Genomic DNA, 17530 nt, shown 5'->3' with positions numbered 1-17530 from the left:
AGTCATGGTGATGTGGCATGTTAATCAGGTGTTTTTTACGTACATTACTTGAGCAAGCTAAATGTTATGTTGTACATTTTCATTTTAGAAATAAGAGAAGGTGGTGTTCAAACTTTCTCCCGCATTTTACCATACCAGATGAGTTAAGAAAATGTGTGGAACAGCAATTAGACATACTGACCTTTCAGCCCCTCCTAGCAGAGGTATGTAAGTGTAGGTTTTATTTAAAAAATATTTTTGATACGGGGTTTTTGTTCAAGCACCTTTAACTTAGGAAGAATGCATAGACCTTAGTGTAAGAGAAGATGACATAACACTTGTCAGGTGGACTTAAACTTCAGTTTGGATCCCAGAACTTCCATGGGTTTCAGTATGTTACAGAATTCAAGCTTACAAAAGCGTAAATGGGAAAATCTGAAAAGAGAATTGAAGCTTGTTGGGAGCGGATATCACAGAAGCTGAACGAAGATTTCTCTGTATTCTCACTTTTTAGGCATCACTGGAAGGGGTTTTCTGAGATGTCAGGAAAGTTGTTATTTCATAGAAAATCGCAATCTCTTGAATTACTGCAATAACAGAGGATTCTTTTCTGGTTGTTAAAATTTTTTTTTGTAAACATCTTCAGATGTAATTCACTAAATCTTGTTAAATTCTTCCCACAAGTATAGTAGTTTCAGAATACATATAAAACACCCCCCAAAAAGCTATAAAGTCTTAACAAGAATACTACAATGATTCCTTCTCCAAAACTTTGCTCTGATTTCTGGTAGAATATGGCTGCAACTCACTTGTTTTTATAAATTTTAAGTACTTATAAACTGGAGCTGGCACCTTTTTAAAAAGTAAGAGGCTATATTGTCTGCTGACTAAACATCTCACATTAAACTTGGGATCACAGCATTAAGTGTAGTAGGTTAGACATCCTCTCTCAAAAAGGAAGATAAAGCTTTGTAGTGTTTATAATAATTTTACAGTGAAGGTCTGCCATTAATGGTTACTTTTTTTAACCACACCCTAAGTTTAGATAGAAGTTGGTGCTGTTGGAGAATACCTCTGCAGTGAGATTCGTTAAGCTCTGAGGGAGAAAATTCAGGCTCTTTGAGCTCGCCGTAAGTTACATGATCATCAGCCAGGGCCAAGACTGACATGACTCTCTCTTTTCAGCTGTCTCTGTCCATCTATTTAGATTTTTGCTCTCTGGGCATAAACTGAGCCTAGAACTCAGTCTGTAGACTGCCCCTGAATCCAGATGGTGAAACTGCTGCTGTACTAGGGAGAGATTGGTTAACTCTTTAGCTGAGGGGCTATTGTATTTGAGGTCAAGGACTATACCAATCTCATTTTGGCTATTAAGGAGGTTTAAAATATTATGTAGTGTATGGGTGCATGTATTTAGGTATCTTATTTGGCAACCCAGTTGCTTTGCAGTCTGTCTCAAGAAGTGTTTTGTTTAATGTTAGCTATAGTGGATTCTATATCTTAGTGTACAACAATAATGTCTTCTGGGTTTTTTTTTTCAGCGTCTTAATCTAGATAATTATAAAGCAAACTTTTCTACTCTTTTATGGCTTGAAGAGATCAAAGCAGAAATGGATTTAAAAGATTACTACATGAGTGGGGTTACTTTAAAAAGGAATGGGAACTTGTTGGTGCTGGAAGTGCCAGGAGTAGAAGAGGGCAGACCTCGCCTGATTCCAGGTAGAAATGAATGTGAGATAAAGTCAAATGGCATGTTGATCTATGTTTTCACAGTGCAAACTGTATTGTTTATTCATTTGTTTAAAGGAGTCTTTCAGATGTTTGAGCACAAAGTTATTCATTTAGGCCTCTTGACCGGGGACTAGGGACAGGGGACTCAAGGACACTATGTTAGTGTCTCAGTCTTGCAGTGGCTGCTATCTGAAGCAGCATTGCATGTGTCTGTTCTTACAGATGTTTCAGCACTTTAGGATTTTTCTTTTACAATAATCAGTGAGGCTTTCAGCAAAAATAAACTGTGCAATGTAGTAATAGCTTAAAAAGCAATAAGTGTAGCAAAAAGACTGGGAAAGCAGCTAAAATTAAATTTAGAATTTCAAGTAATATACAAGATAGTGTTTTCAAGAGGTGCTGTCTGATGGCATCAGTACTAGATACCTTTTATAATATACAACTACATATGGCATTTCAAAACAGTACTGATGGATGCAGCAACTGTGCTGAAGTTAGCCTCTTCCAAATTCCTAGATTAAACATGCAGGAGGGAAGGAGAAATTACATGCTGCAGTGAAAATGTTGCTATTCCTTGTAACAGTATTTTGCCTTTTAACTTTGTTTTCAATTAGGTGATAAGGTGATACTGAAAAGTCAGGTCTACTCAGATCATATAATAGAGTACATTGCCTATGTCTCTGAGGTAAGCAAAGTGTTTCTCCTCTTGAAAATAACATGGTCCACAGGTTTTATAGGGGAAGCTTGCAATTCCTGGAGTTAGAGACTATTTTAACCTGACTTCTGAGAAGATAGGTTTATTCTATCTATATTTGGAACGGTGATTTTGTATTTTTGATAACTCTGGCTTCCGTATTCTTTTGAGGTTATAATCTTTGCCTGCTCTGAAAGCACTTTTAACATAATCTAGATATGTAATGTGTTGTTAGTAGGTAAATCTAGATTTACATTTTGGAGTTGTTGGGGGGTTAAGTGCTTTCAGAGGTGCTTTTTTATGTTTAAAGTACTAAATCTTCATCAGTATCCTGACTTTTTTTATCTTTGTAACAGATATGTGAAGATGATGTTACTCTTAAGGTTAATGCTGACTTTGAACGTGCTTACAGCTTGGAGCCCATGGATGTGGAATTTGTTCATTGCAGGTGTTTTTATAAGCTTCCAGAAAGCTGTGTTTAATGATTCCTCTAGTAGAATGACTTTTAAAATATGACCATCAGCTGTTTATTTTGGTGGACACAGAGAAAGACATAGTTAAGATCTTGCCAAGTTTTTCACTTCTTTTCCTCAACCCACCTTTGCCACCATATTCATGGTTAAAAGACTTTAACTGTAAAAGTGTCCAAAGAGTTGTTATCTTAATCATTTCTAGACAGCCACACTAATGCCAGATAGCAAAATGGGGAGGAATGAGGTGGGGTGTTTGGGGGTATTTTTCTTAGGTTTTGGGTGGTTTGGTTTTGTTTTTGGTTTTTTAATGTACTAATATGGCTGCAAGACTATGCAGGAAGTAAAAGTAGCTGGTAATAATCTCCCATTCTTTTATACTTTTGTTTAATTAATGGGATGTTGTTATCTGTTTGGAGTTATATAATAAATCTTCTCTGTAAATTCAGCCTTGCAAAGAACTTCCTTGAAAGTGTTGAACACCAGGCTATCTTTGTATCACGGAAAAGCCAGAGACTGTGTGTCAATATTTTTCATAGCTAAGCTGTTTATACCTCTGCAACATATTTCTCAGTAGATTCTTTTTTTAAAAAACACACATTTTTATATAAAACCTTTATTTTTATGCACAGTAAAAAGTACCAGGTAACTCCTAGGAGTGTGCTCTCACAGTATATGGAAATGTAAGCTTTTACTTTAATTACAAATCTGTATTCTGGTTCCAGCATTCCTAGCAGGCGATGCCAGTTGGCCATTCAGCAAGCTGTGTACCTGGGTGAAAAAGGTACATTTCATTTGATTGTTAAGCTGTCTAGAGGAGTTTCTTTGTGCAGAGTCCTGTGGATTCCATTGCTTTCACATCAGGCCATACTGGGAAGAATGCATTGTAATTTGTTCTTACAGGAGTTTTCCATGCCTTAGGGGCTTTTTGTTTTGGTTTGTTTTTTAAGAAGAAAAAACAATACTGAATATGTAGAAGGTTTTGTCAAAATTATTTCATCTGTTGGCCATCACAGGCAGGAGGATAGGAAGCAAACTTTGTGAACTGTTAGAGCCAACAAGAAATGTAGGAATCATGCATACTGCTATAATAATAGCCTCTGAAATGGCTGTGCTTTGTATTACCTCAGAATTTATTAAAAAACACTGATTTCCTGTTCCATGGTTGAGTTGAACAATGCATGTGAACTTCACTTATTACTACCTTAGTTCTTATAAACCAATTTTGGCAGCTCAGACTAAGCTGATGTATCAACAGTAAAATTAATCAGTGAAATATGCAAAGTGTTTGTTTGAAATTTCTCTACTTTCTTTTTCTCTGCTTAATTTAGTGTTATTTCCAGAAAGGCTTATGTTACAATCACCACAAGCTATCAAGACCCAGAATGCTACAGAGTATTGTGCTGCTGATGATGGCCTTAAACAACCTTCACAGCAGGAAAGTAAGGTAACTATTCTGTAAATGTTCCTTAAAATGTTCCTTCATTCAGATGGGTACCAGATACTTACTGTACAGCGACTGAAGGGAATTGCATAATGGAGTATCAAAGAATCAAAGTTGTATTCTGCTGCATTCTAATGACAAGTTTTTGTTTGCTGCCTGGAGATGGGAGATTTTATGACAGCTGATACTATAAAGCTTACAAAATGGAAAGTGCATATTAAAAAAAGTGTGTGATTGTGGTGGAAATTGTCAGATTTGCCTTAGACTAGTTCTCATAGCTACTGTTGAGTTGATACTGTAAGTCCAGTCAATGTGGCAGGAAATAATTTTGTAATAGAAGAAAAATCATCCTTTTCTGAGTAGATTTACCCAGGCTTAGCTACCACTTATAATATATTAGTAAAATGTAGAAAGGACTTTTGGAGGCTGCCTAATTCTCTTTCCTTTTTGAAGCAAGACTGTCACCAGCACTAAATCAAGTCAGCTTGGGGGCGTGTGGCAGCATTTCTTTTTTTTTTTTTTTTTGTCTAGAATTTTCTCAGTGTCTGCATAACCTGTACTTCACCACCTTTACACTCAAGATTTTTTCCTAATTCCCTAATTATTTCACCTGGAGTTTGTGCTTTACAACAAGGAGTAATCAATCAATCTGATTTGGAACCAGTATTTTTAAGATGATGTCCAGAACCTTGCCAACACCACATTCCGTACAAGCAGTTTTCTCCTGTGCTGCCATCTAAAGGGACATGTCCACCAAGGAAGATGCATGTATCTTTCAAAGTGGTCTGGAATTTGACTGCTGGTGTGGAAGCAAACAAGTTATGTAATTGTGGCTTCAGAATCCTCATCTGAGGCTGCAGAGTATTTATGAAATAAATGTCTAATGTTAACAGAGCCAAAGTATTAGAAATCTTAAACTTAACATGGAAATTCCTGGCACCTTCTCCTACTATTCTTACCTTTCTGTCTTAACAGTAGGTATTCTATTTAATGGGAAAAAAATTAAAGCTTAGCAACTTCAAAAGTATCTGGGAAGATAGTTGCCTGTCTTCATAAGGTTATAAATGCATTTATCTTCACTTTCTCTTTGCAGGTCAGAAAGAAGCAGAACAAACAGACAAAAGGTATGACATCAAGGGAGGTGAACATGACAGAGGTGATGAGAGTAACTCTGCAAAAAAGCCAACTTGGTATATTTTCTGTGCTTAAATAATAAGTATCACATCAGTAAATCAGGCTCTGCCTTTAAAGACAAATTCTAGAAATACTAGCAGGAAGTTTCTATGGAGGCTTTTGGTGCATGACTTACACATCTCTAATTCACAGAATCTAGAATGATTTGAGTTGGAAAGAACCTTAAAGATCATCGAGTTCCAACCTCTCTACCACGGTCAAGAACACCTCCCACTGGACTGGGTTGCCCAGAGCTCATCCAGGCTGGCTTTGAACACTTTGTTTGGGGGAAGGGGGAGCAAGCATCTGATATTTTGTAATAAATAAATAGTTGTTTCCCAGTCATTTACTCATGACTTTTTGATCATATTCAGAGTTTTCAATTTGTTATTGGGATGCTGTTTCTCATCTTTGGGAAAGTTTTGCTAAAGATGCTAAAACTTTTTCAAGTATCCCAGATTATTCCTATGCTTTTTTTTTTTTTTTGAAAGTATGACTTTAAATATCATTTTAATGAAATGCCTGAGAGGAGAGTGATCATGCCATTTTTGATCAAAAGTATTTTTAAGAATTTCTGAGAAATTACCTACAATGCACCTCTGTCCAAAGGTTAATAAGATTCTACTGCAGAAAGCTAAAGTTAAACTAATTCAGACAGGATTAAGAAAAAGAATTCCAGCAGTTGTAGCAGAGGGCTGATCATGTAATACTGGTACCATTCCCAAAGTGCCAGTTACTGGAAGCTTCTCAAGTTTTGCTGTTCTAGGACAAGAAAGTGAACTTGATTCTAAAATTACTGAATAGAGTTTTTATTGATTGTTTGGTTATGTAATCAGGGTCCTTTTCTGCTTTTCAATAAAGAGCCAGTACACTTTAGAAATATGAATGGCTTATTTTCTACTTGATATTCAATGAAAATGGAATTTTAGAGAAATTCATTGGTTGTTACCACAAAAGGAAAACAAAATATGTGCAGAAGCATATTGTGAATTGGAATTGTTTTAATCTACTTACATTAAAAATATATGTGAGGTTCTGAGATATGCTTGTCTTGATTACAGCTGGTGAAACTGCGGCACTTAAACACAGAGATGGGGAATTTTTCAATCCTGTGCTGAATGTGCAACAGAAGCTGGCAGTGAAAAGGATACTGAGTGGTGAATGTCGCCCAACACCTTATCTTCTCTTTGGACCACCAGGAACTGGAAAAACAGTAACAGTAATTGAAGCTATTTTACAGGTAGTAGTAAATAACAAATAGTCATCTCTAGTCTTTTCCATGTTGGAACATTTATAGTATTTCTGTAAGTGCCAGCATATTTTTTTCCAAAGGCATTTTCAAAATACTCTTTTAAAATAATTTTCTACAGCTCTATAAAAGGAGGAAAATCCATCTTCATATGGGTTTAACAGAATTCTTAATGGCTTATTTTCAAGCCTTTTTGTCTTTAAAACTTCAGTGAGCAGTATCTACCTTGTGATTCCAGTAGTGCATAATGTATTCATGAAGCACAATGTACATTAATGTGATAATCATTAATTAGTTCTGTTTGGGTACACTCAGTTTGAGACTACTTAGTCATGACTGTTGGCAGGAGCATTACTGAGCTGCAAAAGAATGAATGGAAATCACACATGTGCAGAACTCCTCCTGGGTTCTGTATTCAGTGAAATAAAATGGGAATGTTTGCACTACTGCTGCTTCTTAAATAACCTTTTTTTTAATATCTTCTTTAATGTAGATACACTTTACTCTGCCAGACAGTCGGATTTTGGTGTGTGCACCATCAAATGCTGCAACAGATCTGATTTGCTTGAGACTGCATCAAAGCAGTCTCTTAAAACCAGGAACTATGGTTCGAGTTAATGCTGCCTTCAGGTCAGCAGAGGTAAATATTAGAGATGCCTGCCACTTAAGGTTTCCATTTAAATATTTTTACCTTAAAATACTGACTTAGTATTTTAACTCTCAGTGGCTATGAGGCTGCTTAGGTTTGCTTAGCATCCAAAGTTTTACATTTCTTCAGCTTTTCCAGAAGATTAACTGGAAAGTTGATCATAATCCTTAATTTGATTGTATGAGCATAAGATCTTCACCTTTTTCGTGCTGTGCATTACTCTACAGACAGCAAATAGGCATTGGTGGGGAGTTTTGATTTCATTTAGGGTTTTTTTGTTATCACTCCAGGTTAAGACTGCTTGCACAAAAAATAAGCAAGTAGGATTGTCATCTCTATGCAGGACACACACCTTGTGGGTTCATTTCATATATATACATATATATTTATACATATGTATATGTATTTACATGTAAATGTGTATATATAGAGATATACATTTGTATATATACACATATGTGTGTGTATGTATATATGCACAAATATGTGTGTGTGTGTATATATAGGAGTACATAAAATAGCCAAAAGTTCCATTTTGATCCTTACAATAAAGCACAGATGTCTTGCATATGTACTATTGTCTTAGGAAAATTAATTCATTCATTTTGGTGTATGAATGGGTGTTAGTCTATGTGTTTTGCTTAGCTTTTAAAATAGTTTTCAGAGAGTTTTTCTATTCACATTTAAAATTTCTGTTTTAGGCTGGCAAGTTGTTTTACCTTTTTATTTAGTTTTTTTACAAGTTTTTTTTTACTTTTTTTTCTGCAGCAAATTGATGACATGGTGAAACCTTACTGCAAAGATGGTGATGATATTCAGAAGGCATTGTGGTCCAGGATTGTAATTACAACATGCAGCAGTGCAGGATTGTTTTATCAAACAGATACACGGTACAGTACCATAGATAGCAGTATCACTGAAGTGGCTGGATGACACAAACCCCAGAGCTTTTACAGACTGACTCACCTGTAACTTGGGCTGTTTTAATAGTTTATTGCATGAACCTGTATTGTGTTAGAGAGCAAAGCACTTGGTTTTAGTAATGTTTTAAGCAGAAACTTTCCTCATGGTAAATTTAAGAATTATCTTGAGAAATGTTTAAGATTTTTGAAACAATAATGTCTCCTCTGCCCCCTGTGGGAATTACATTGCTCTTGACAATCACTTTGGCTCAAAATGATTGCCACACTAAAAATTACCATGTATTTGGTTTTTATCAAGTCCCCTTTAATAACTATAAACAACTGTCATATCCAGTTCTTTTAACCAAGGTTGTGTCTGACTTGGATTTTAATTTCGGAAAAGGACAGTTCTAAAGCTTTCCTATCTCAAGTTGTTTGGCAGAAACAAAGCTTAGGGATTGTTTTTGCTGTACCAAGTGCATTGTTTTAATTCAATATCTTAGGAAAACAGAGAATAAGGGGAGCTTTTCTAACTGTCTTAACGCTGCTACAATGCTTTAATTAAAGGTTGTGTATATCAGTGTATGTAAGTGAAATCAAAGAAGAAAAATGAAAGTTAGGGGATTGTTTTTTCTGTATTTCCTTCTGGAAATACCCATCTTAGCTCTGTGTCTTTGAGGCTGCCTGGCACACTTGACAAGGATGTTAACACAATTGCTGAGGTCAACCACAGGGTGGCAGAATGAACTAATCTGAAAACAGCCCTGTTTCATTTTAATATTACTTAATTATAGGCTTGGACATTTCACTCATGTGATTCTGGATGAGGCAGGTCAAGCAAGTGAACCAGAGAGTCTCATTCCTATTGGGTTGATTTCAGAAGCTGATGGACAGGTAATTCTCTTAACATCATTTACTGAAAGGGAAAAAGCTTGTTTGTTATTTTCATATTTTGTGGATTATGTAGAGTGCAAGCAGCCATTTTCTGGTAATGAGTTTTTTAATAGAGGTTATTCATGCATAATATTAATTCTCAACACTTTAACAAGTTTCTTTACCTCTAGAGCAAATCTGCTGGGAGGACTGGGTCTGTGTGGGAGATACCACAATAAAGGATGTGTTCTGTTCTTTGCAAACAAATGTTTGAAGGAAAGCAGAATACTTGATATGAATTGGTCTTTGAATTCTGAAACATGTATGTCATTATAAAATAAAGTTTCATTAACAATTGTTTTGATCTAAAATGGATGTTTTTAAATTTCATATACAGATAATTCTCGTTGGAGATCCGAAGCAGTTAGGGCCAGTAATAAAATCTAAACTTGCACAGTCTTTTGGATTAAGTATGTCCTTGCTAGAAAGACTGTCATCAAGAGAGCTATATCTGAGAGATGAGGATGCTTTTGGGGCCTGTGGAGCATACAATCCTTTGTTGGTGAGTTAAGCCTGCCATCAGTCTTTTCCAGCTCAATCAAAAAAGGAGAACTTGTGGTTTCTTGCCACCATTTTGCTCCCTGATGCTTAATGATAAGTCTAGCTTGAGCATGAACTCTAGAAAAGCTTGATTAGTTTGCATATGTAGTCTGAATAGTAAAGATACTGACTCTTCCATCATGGTAAAACTTTTCTTTGAAGGGATCCTCTATTCTTAAGTATCATAAGTCAAATATGGTGCACAAAGCACAGTTGTAAATAATAGCTAAAAATTCTCTTTCACATTCATAGTCCGGGTTTGCCATTGCTTCATTTTCCACAGATGAAAAAGTACAATTTCTGCTTTTAACATAAAAAGACAAACAGAGTATCTTCTTTGAAGATTAATTTTGCAAACATCATGTTTCACAAAGGAAAGAAGAGAAATTGTTCTTATTTCTGTATCATGTCTTCATTTGAAGGTTAGCTTCCCCAGATTTCTGTATGGGCAAGTACCTAAAATCTATGTTAAGTGGCAGAGGTAGCATAGCATTTAAACAATTCCAGATGTTTGAGCTGCTTTAATTACTGTCTGAATCCCAAACGTAGGGCTGATGTTCAGCTTCCTCATGGTGACATACTTCAAAGGACTAAACTGAGAGCAAAAGATGACTAAATGACCATGGATGTAGAGAAAGGAGGAAATCTGATGGCACATTTGAGGGTGAAAGTGAGGGTATTTGGACCTAGGCTTTAGGTCAGGTTCAGCCTGCTGAAAAACCTGTCACAGTTCCTCCTAAAATCTGTTAGCACAAACTCTGGTTGTTGTGTTCCTTACACAGTGCTTAAGGAGAATTGGCATAGTGAGAGATCAGGAAATGGGAGAGCTTTAAGGATAGGTTTTGACTGGAATATCCTATGTTATCCCTTTTACAGGACTGGGTTTCTTTGAGCTGGTTATTACTTTCTGGAATGCTTCCTTAAGATTATTTTTTCATTTAAAGACAAATAACTTTTAGATGTTTTAAGGCCAGCTTCTGTCAGCTGTTCCAATGCTCCCTGTTTGCCTGTCAAGACTTTCTCAGAAAAAGACATTGAATCCATTGAAATCCCATGGAAATAATCTGACTCTTAAAAAAAGGAGAATGTGTCTATACATCAAATGTTTCAAGAAACTGGAGAATGTCCCATTTGTCTGTCATGTACATTCAATTCTCTTTGTTTCCCCTTTGGAAGGGAAGGAGATGGTCCTTCAAAAAACTGCTTTGGTGTACTTCTTACTTACAGAAGACCACAACTGCAGTTTTTGCCTTGAATACAGTTCTTCGGCAGCCTTAGAAATGCTAAATGCTAGTGGATGGTAAGGTAGTAGCTGTGTTCTGAGAAGTCTGATGAATAAATTACCTGCTTCAGTTACAGATCTTGGATTTTGTCTTTGCAGATCACTAAACTCACAAAGAACTACAGGTCTCATTCTGCATTGCTTGCCTTACCATCTAAATTGTTTTATCATAAGGAGCTAGAAGTTTGTGCAGATACCTCAGTAGTGACTTCTTTCTTGAATTGGGAGAAATTGCCCAGGAAGGGATTTCCATTAATTTTCCATGGAATAAGGGTATGTGAAATGTTCATACAGTGAACTAAATGTATAGGCTTGCTAGCAGCTTGCTGATTTCTTTACAATAAATTCTAGAAAGGATATGAAAAAAGCTTAATATGCCTTTCACAGGTAATGTGACTTCCTGACCATCTGGTTTTAAAAACAAATACTTAAGTCACATATTTGCTAGGAACTTGAACAGCTGCCTCTTGAAATGGAGACGTTTTCATGGAAGTTTAAATTCATAGCAGATGACCAGACTGGTGTTACCATCAGCTGCTCTAGATTGCTTTTGATGAGAGTTTCCTACATTCAGATGGATACAAGCCTCTAAAACTAAAGGATCTTTAGAGCTCAACTTGGCAGGGGAAAAAGTAGTACCTTGGGGGAAAAAAATTCTTGAATCTTCCAAGAAGTTAGTAAGAAGTGGTAATATCTGCTGCTTGGAGAGGCTTGGTTTAGAACTCTTCCACCTTGAAAAAAGCAAGATGTCAGCTTATTCACATGTTATTCTGAGTTGAGATATAACTCCTTTGTAGCATACTTAAAATACTTTTGTTATATCACTTATATTTATAAATGTATAAAAATATATATAAAATGTGAGGTGATACTTGTTCTCTAGAAAAGGTGTGTAGAGAGGGAGAGAAATTATATATAATATCCCATCACTTTTTTTGCATTCAGGAGGTATAAGAATAATGTGTTAATAAGTACATAGTCATTTCTGCACCTGATCTCTATCATCTCATTTTCTTTCCCCAACACAGGGCAGTGAAACCCGTGAAGGTCGCAGTCCTTCATGGTTCAATCCAGCCGAGGCAGTCCAAGTAATGACATACTGTTGTCAGCTGGCCAGAAGTGAATACTCTGCAGTGCCAGTGACAGACATTGGAGTGATTGCTCCGTACCGGAAACAGGTACAATGTTCAACAGGTCTGATGTCTTCAGAGCCTCAGAGTTGCTGTATTCTTCATTCTCAGCTTGTTGTCTCTGCCCGGTCGGGTGTAGAATGGCCTTGGGACAACCACGCTCCAAAGGACGAGTGCCCTCTGCAGATTTTTCGGTCTTCAATATTGTTTATTATTTCTTATCTACAAAGTTGTCTCCCAGCCTGACAGAGGTCTGCCCAGCAAGACAGCCATGGGCACACTGACCTCCCACTGGGTGGTTGTCCATTTTTATACTAAAAACTACGTATAAGATATTTACCTTTACCTTCCAATACCTTTTACCCTTATTAACAAGTGCACATTTAATGTGAACCAATCTTAAAGTGCCAGCATCACCACCAAAGATGGGTAACAAGAAGAAGAGAAGAAGGACAAGGCACGCCCTAATTCCTCCATCTTGTCTCCTAAAAACCCCCCTGTACCAAAATCCCAAAACCTGTATTTTCACCCTGTGAATAATCAATTCCTTCACCACTTATCCCCAAGTGGTGAAGGAATTGGACACCTCTTGTCCTCATAGAGGTGGCTCGTCCCGTGCAGGGTCAAAATCCAACCACCAAGCACTTCTGGCAACATTCCAGGATTTCCGAGCCCCCAAAGGGTTTTCTCGGCAACTCTGGACATCAGGAGTGATGTGCTGAGTTCCCACACTGTATTTCATCCCATGTATTTATATGGTGGCTGTGTTTCTTAAAGCAGGGGGGCGAATCCTAAAATTCCAGTGTGGTGTATCCTGATACACAGTGTATTATCAATCATTGCAATGCTGCCATTGAAGTCTAAAATAATGACAGCAACAGTGGCATTCTACTGGGTTTTCAGTTTTAAAAATCAAGCAATTAAGGAGACCAATTTGGAAACAAAAGCAGATTTTTCAGTTGTTGGAAGTAATGAGTGCAAGTTAAGAATCCATTATCCAACAGCTGGAACAGCAGTCTGATTCTGTCACTCTCTGCACTGAAGACTGGACCAAAAGGGAATTATTATGAAGTAGATGGCATGACACCTTGTTGTGGTCTTGAGGAGACCAGAGGAAACAATTATTGTGACTTCTTAGCTGTCCTGTAGTCAGACTTGAAGTTTGTAATGCTATTTAAACCTCTAGAGAATGTTAAGCATGAATTTCAAATGCTGTGTTTTATTTTTAAAAGTATTTATATCCAGGTGTGTTAAGTATGTGCTATTTAATTTCATTTTAAAAATATACTTAATCGTCTTTCACTTCCAGAGGAAATTTTGGCCGGTGCACATAATTCTCCTTGGTTTTCACATCTCAGTATTCATAACCTTGCACGTGTGGCTTGGGGAAAACACTGTGGTGTATGAAAAAGACCAAGCCCTTGTGAAGAAATCTCACTTGCAAATTAAAGCTTTGCTTTTATTGATCCAGCTGGTCAGGTGCATGCGCCTTCCTGTGTTTACAGTTATTTGTTTTTTCAAATATTCATAAGTATTCATACCATTGATGTGACTGAATTTCTTACACTCCATAAACAATGATTTCATATGATTTAATGCGACTTTGTCCTTCGTCTGCCTATAATACAAGGCATATGATAGTAATGTCCACATTAAAAAAGTCACTTTGTATTGCAGGAACACTGATTAGAAAGTAGTCTTTGACTGCAATTTTTAGTCAGGCAGGATTTCTTCTTAAATCTTTTGGAGCACTTCAGTTATAATCTCTGAACAACTTTTAGCAGATGGCAGTGCAGTAATCCCATATGTACCAGGATCCCAGTGCCTGAGACTCCTTGTTCTCTTTCTCTTTTGGTGGGTACTTAAGATCATACCCCACTTTTGCCTTTCACTCTGCATGATGCTCCTGGCAAGCAAAGGTGTAATCTTCATAGTCATCTTCTTCAAGGGCTAATGGAAGCTGCTTGTCCTTGGATCTGTCATATGCATCATTTTGGATATGATGCCCACTGGAAAAAGAGGGTTTAAGGATCGGAGTTATCTTTAAAATCTGGACTACTAAAAATCTCTTGCTTTCTGTTCAGTTTATGGTAGAGAGTACTCCTTTACCTAAGTCGTGTATTACTTGTGATACTTTCTTGTAGGAAAAGTTACTATTTTATTTGAAAATCTTATTAGTGAATGATTGCAAAGCTTGGTGTATGTGGTATGGTTTTGGTTTTAAAGCAGTCCACTCTCAAATGTTACACTAAATTTCCTCAACCACATTTTTTTTCTTGATAGGTGGAAAAAATTAGATTTCTTCTCAGAAGTATTGATTTGGAAGACATAAAGGTTGGCACAGTAGAAGAGTTTCAAGGGCAGGAGTACATGGTTATCATCTTATCAACAGTGCGTAAATTTACTGTGGTACTATTGAGAATTTTTATGTGTCTAATTCTCTGTGTTTCATTTTTGATATAGGCCTTTAAAAAATTTAGAAGCTATATTTTTGTCAGTCCATCACAGTATTTGGTAGCAGAGCTTATTAAGTGCATGCTTGTTTAGTTACTCTTCTCTTTAAAATATGGATTGTTAACAATCTGTTGCTTTCTGTTTAAATTATGGTAGTAGTACTTCATACTTGCAGCTTGGAGGAAGAGTCCAAGATTTTCTCACTTTTTTTTTTCCTTCCTGAGGGCAGTGGTACTGTACTTACTTTCACAAGTGGTATGATGATCAGCATCGTACCATAGCTTTTCAGTTCACTATTAGAAGTCCCTTAAAGCATTTCTAGGTATGTACTACATTCTTATTTATAAGAACTCATTATTTAGATAATGAAAATTTTCTTTTTTCAAAGATAGGTTCAAGTATGGATGAAAAATGGGTAAAAAAATGAGTAATAGTTTTAACACACTACTTGCTTTGGCTGTTTTTCCTATGCTAAGACAAAGCACACTGATGAGGCTACTGAAGAAGGCATACTGAAAGACACATTGTGAATTGTCATTCAGCTGAGTGGATTTTTGGAGTAAGGAAATACTATGTTAAAGTTACACTGTGGTATGTTGTATTCTCATCATTTTCTTTCTAAAACTATCCTTAATTTTAGGTGCGATCTCAGAAAATGGTAATTGATGATGAGAAACACTCTCTGGGCTTTCTCTGTAACCCAAAGAGATTTAACGTTGCAATTACTCGAGCAAAAGCTTTGCTGATTGTCGTGGGAAATCCTCACATTCTTGTGAAAGTAAGTTTTGGGTTTATATCTTTGAATTGCATATGTTATTTGCCCCAGCAGTTGTATGATTTTGTGGTTAATCTGATGTGAGGAAGCATCAGAACATGTTAGGAATATTGTCCTCAGTCTGCATTTGGGAATATCTGATCTCCGTGTGTTTTGTATGAACAGACAGTTCAGGCACACACAGCAGATTTCCAAGCACAAGGGAAATCATGCTCTCTGCATATGGACTCCTAGCTCCTTTTTGTCTCCAGCCTGGAGGCTCTGACCTCCTCTCAAGTTCTCCAGCAGCATGCAAGTCCATTAAGCATGTTCTGAATGACCTCACACAGTTAGGTTCTTCACAAAATGTAGTTGCATCACTTTAAGTGGAGGGTGGCAGAAGTGATTGTTCCCAATTAATGCAACAAGTGCCAGGGAGGAGGACTCCTTTTGGACTCTTGCATGGTCCTTCCACAGGAATAAGTTCAGCTTGTCTTGATATCTCATTTTATGTTTGACTTCACAAACAACAAGGAAAACAGTGTTCCAGAAATGGTCTGAATGAAAATTTAGTTCCCCCACACCTGATATGTAACTATGTAAGTGAGAGCAGCTGTAGGTACCTTCCTCGCATTTTGCACCATACTTGCACCATTTGTAGAGTTCTGTTTCTGGAAGAGATCCTATTAAGTCTCTTACATTCATGTGCCGTGTTAATTTGTTTGCAAATTTCCTTTTCAGAGCACCATGATTACAGTTATATATTAATTTTCTCTTGTAGGATCCCTGTTTTTGTGCACTGTTAGAATACAGTTTAATGAACAGAGTTTATATAGGTTGTGACCTGCCCACAGAGCTGGAACACCTGCACAAGTAAGTGTCTGGTCTTCAGTTTAACCTTGCCAGATATTGATCAGTTTAAAGTATTTTTAGAGCTGGTGTCATTTGGAAGATTGATCAGTACAACAGCCTGGGTTACCATAGTAGGATTGGATTTTGCATTCCTAAGTAAACATTATGTAAACATAATGGTGTAATGTAACCCTGTTTTCTCCCGCCCCATAAAAGAATTTGACCATTAATTATTAAATAAGAGCTGTTGTTGACTTTGGTATCTTATGTATCCCCCAAATGATAATGGCATATTTGATCATCATTAAGGTGGGGGGTACAGCAGAAGTATTTAAGGTGATTTCACTGTAGTTAAAAACAATGTGCTTGACATTTTAAATATGTTTCTTCTGATAACATGTAATGAATACAGTGTTCAATGGGTATTATAGGGTTCAATGATTATATATAATCACCCTAGATTATACTATTTTTTTTAATCAAAACTGTTGTTTATGGGAAAGGTAAGCAAGATTTTTATGTTACTCTCTTTAATTGACAGGTGTGACTAGTTTTTTGGTATTCAAGATGCATTCAAGAGTTTGGTATTCATCTGTTTTGAAACTAAAAGTACTTATAAGAAATTTAGTCCTGAGCAGATCAAGCACTTTTTGTCCTCAGGGAGAGGTATATGTTCTGAAATGGATAGAAGTTTCTGCAAACAAGATTTTTTTTTTCTTTTAAGAAGTGAAAAAATCGAAATTAATAGTGTAAAGTAGTAGGGGCATCTTATTAGCTTTTCTGTTTAAAATGTGTATTAATGGGCCTCTGCAAAGAACAGTATGCCTGAATCCTCCAGACTTCAGGAGAAAAGTATTGAAGGACTCCTACATCAGCTTTTCCATATTCCATAATTGTTTCAGCTTCTCAGTTTTCTCAGCCTTGTGTAGTGCCACCTAAAACTGGACTGTCCCAAGAACATAAATATGTGTCATTGTTGTGGGAGCATTACAGTAATATATGTTTGATGTGAACTGAAATGATACATTAAATATTTCCACTCAACTGATACTGAGTACCTTAAGCCAAAACCCTACTTCCAGTTTTACTTCCAGATTTTAAGGCCTTTGTATATACAGCTGAGATTACACAGGTGGTTTCCACTGTAGTTTAGCCATCTGCTGTGGTGCATGCCAGAGCAATGCCTTAAATGATGGGTTAAAGAGAAAAAGAAAATTAAAACTGTTTTGCCCTCCTGTAAATGTGCTATAGAATAAAGTATTGTGTTTATTTTGGGAAAATTAAAACAAAACCA

At 36.6% G+C, this 17530-nt stretch overlaps 1 protein-coding gene across 1 annotated transcript in view; it reads left to right on the top strand.

Moving 5' to 3' along the window:
• The window catches only part of MOV10L1 (Mov10 like RNA helicase 1), a 30042-nt gene extending 12717 nt beyond the window's left edge, over positions 1 to 17325 (top strand). Inside the window, exons 10-27 of the mRNA XM_064732723.1 lie at positions 89 to 203; positions 1521 to 1698; positions 2325 to 2395; positions 2761 to 2852; positions 3600 to 3658; positions 4206 to 4321; positions 5412 to 5442; positions 6553 to 6731; positions 7234 to 7380; positions 8158 to 8279; positions 9086 to 9185; positions 9562 to 9726; positions 11146 to 11319; positions 12075 to 12224; positions 14460 to 14567; positions 15271 to 15408; positions 16166 to 16257; positions 16778 to 17325. Of these exons, the coding sequence (XP_064588793.1) occupies positions 89 to 203; positions 1521 to 1698; positions 2325 to 2395; positions 2761 to 2852; positions 3600 to 3658; positions 4206 to 4321; positions 5412 to 5442; positions 6553 to 6731; positions 7234 to 7380; positions 8158 to 8279; positions 9086 to 9185; positions 9562 to 9726; positions 11146 to 11319; positions 12075 to 12224; positions 14460 to 14567; positions 15271 to 15408; positions 16166 to 16257; positions 16778 to 16787 (2047 nt within the window). The 3' untranslated portion in view covers positions 16788 to 17325. The remainder of the gene's footprint in view (positions 1 to 88; positions 204 to 1520; positions 1699 to 2324; positions 2396 to 2760; positions 2853 to 3599; positions 3659 to 4205; positions 4322 to 5411; positions 5443 to 6552; positions 6732 to 7233; positions 7381 to 8157; positions 8280 to 9085; positions 9186 to 9561; positions 9727 to 11145; positions 11320 to 12074; positions 12225 to 14459; positions 14568 to 15270; positions 15409 to 16165; positions 16258 to 16777) is intronic.
• Positions 17326 to 17530: the final 205 nt, after the last annotated feature.

The sequence above is a fragment of the Zonotrichia leucophrys genome, chromosome 1A, assembly GCF_028769735.1.
Source record: "Zonotrichia leucophrys gambelii isolate GWCS_2022_RI chromosome 1A, RI_Zleu_2.0, whole genome shotgun sequence".
Lineage (NCBI taxonomy): Eukaryota > Metazoa > Chordata > Aves > Passeriformes > Passerellidae > Zonotrichia > Zonotrichia leucophrys.
Note: the sequence above shows the minus strand (reverse complement) of the source record. Positions and strands in the feature narration are given on the sequence as shown.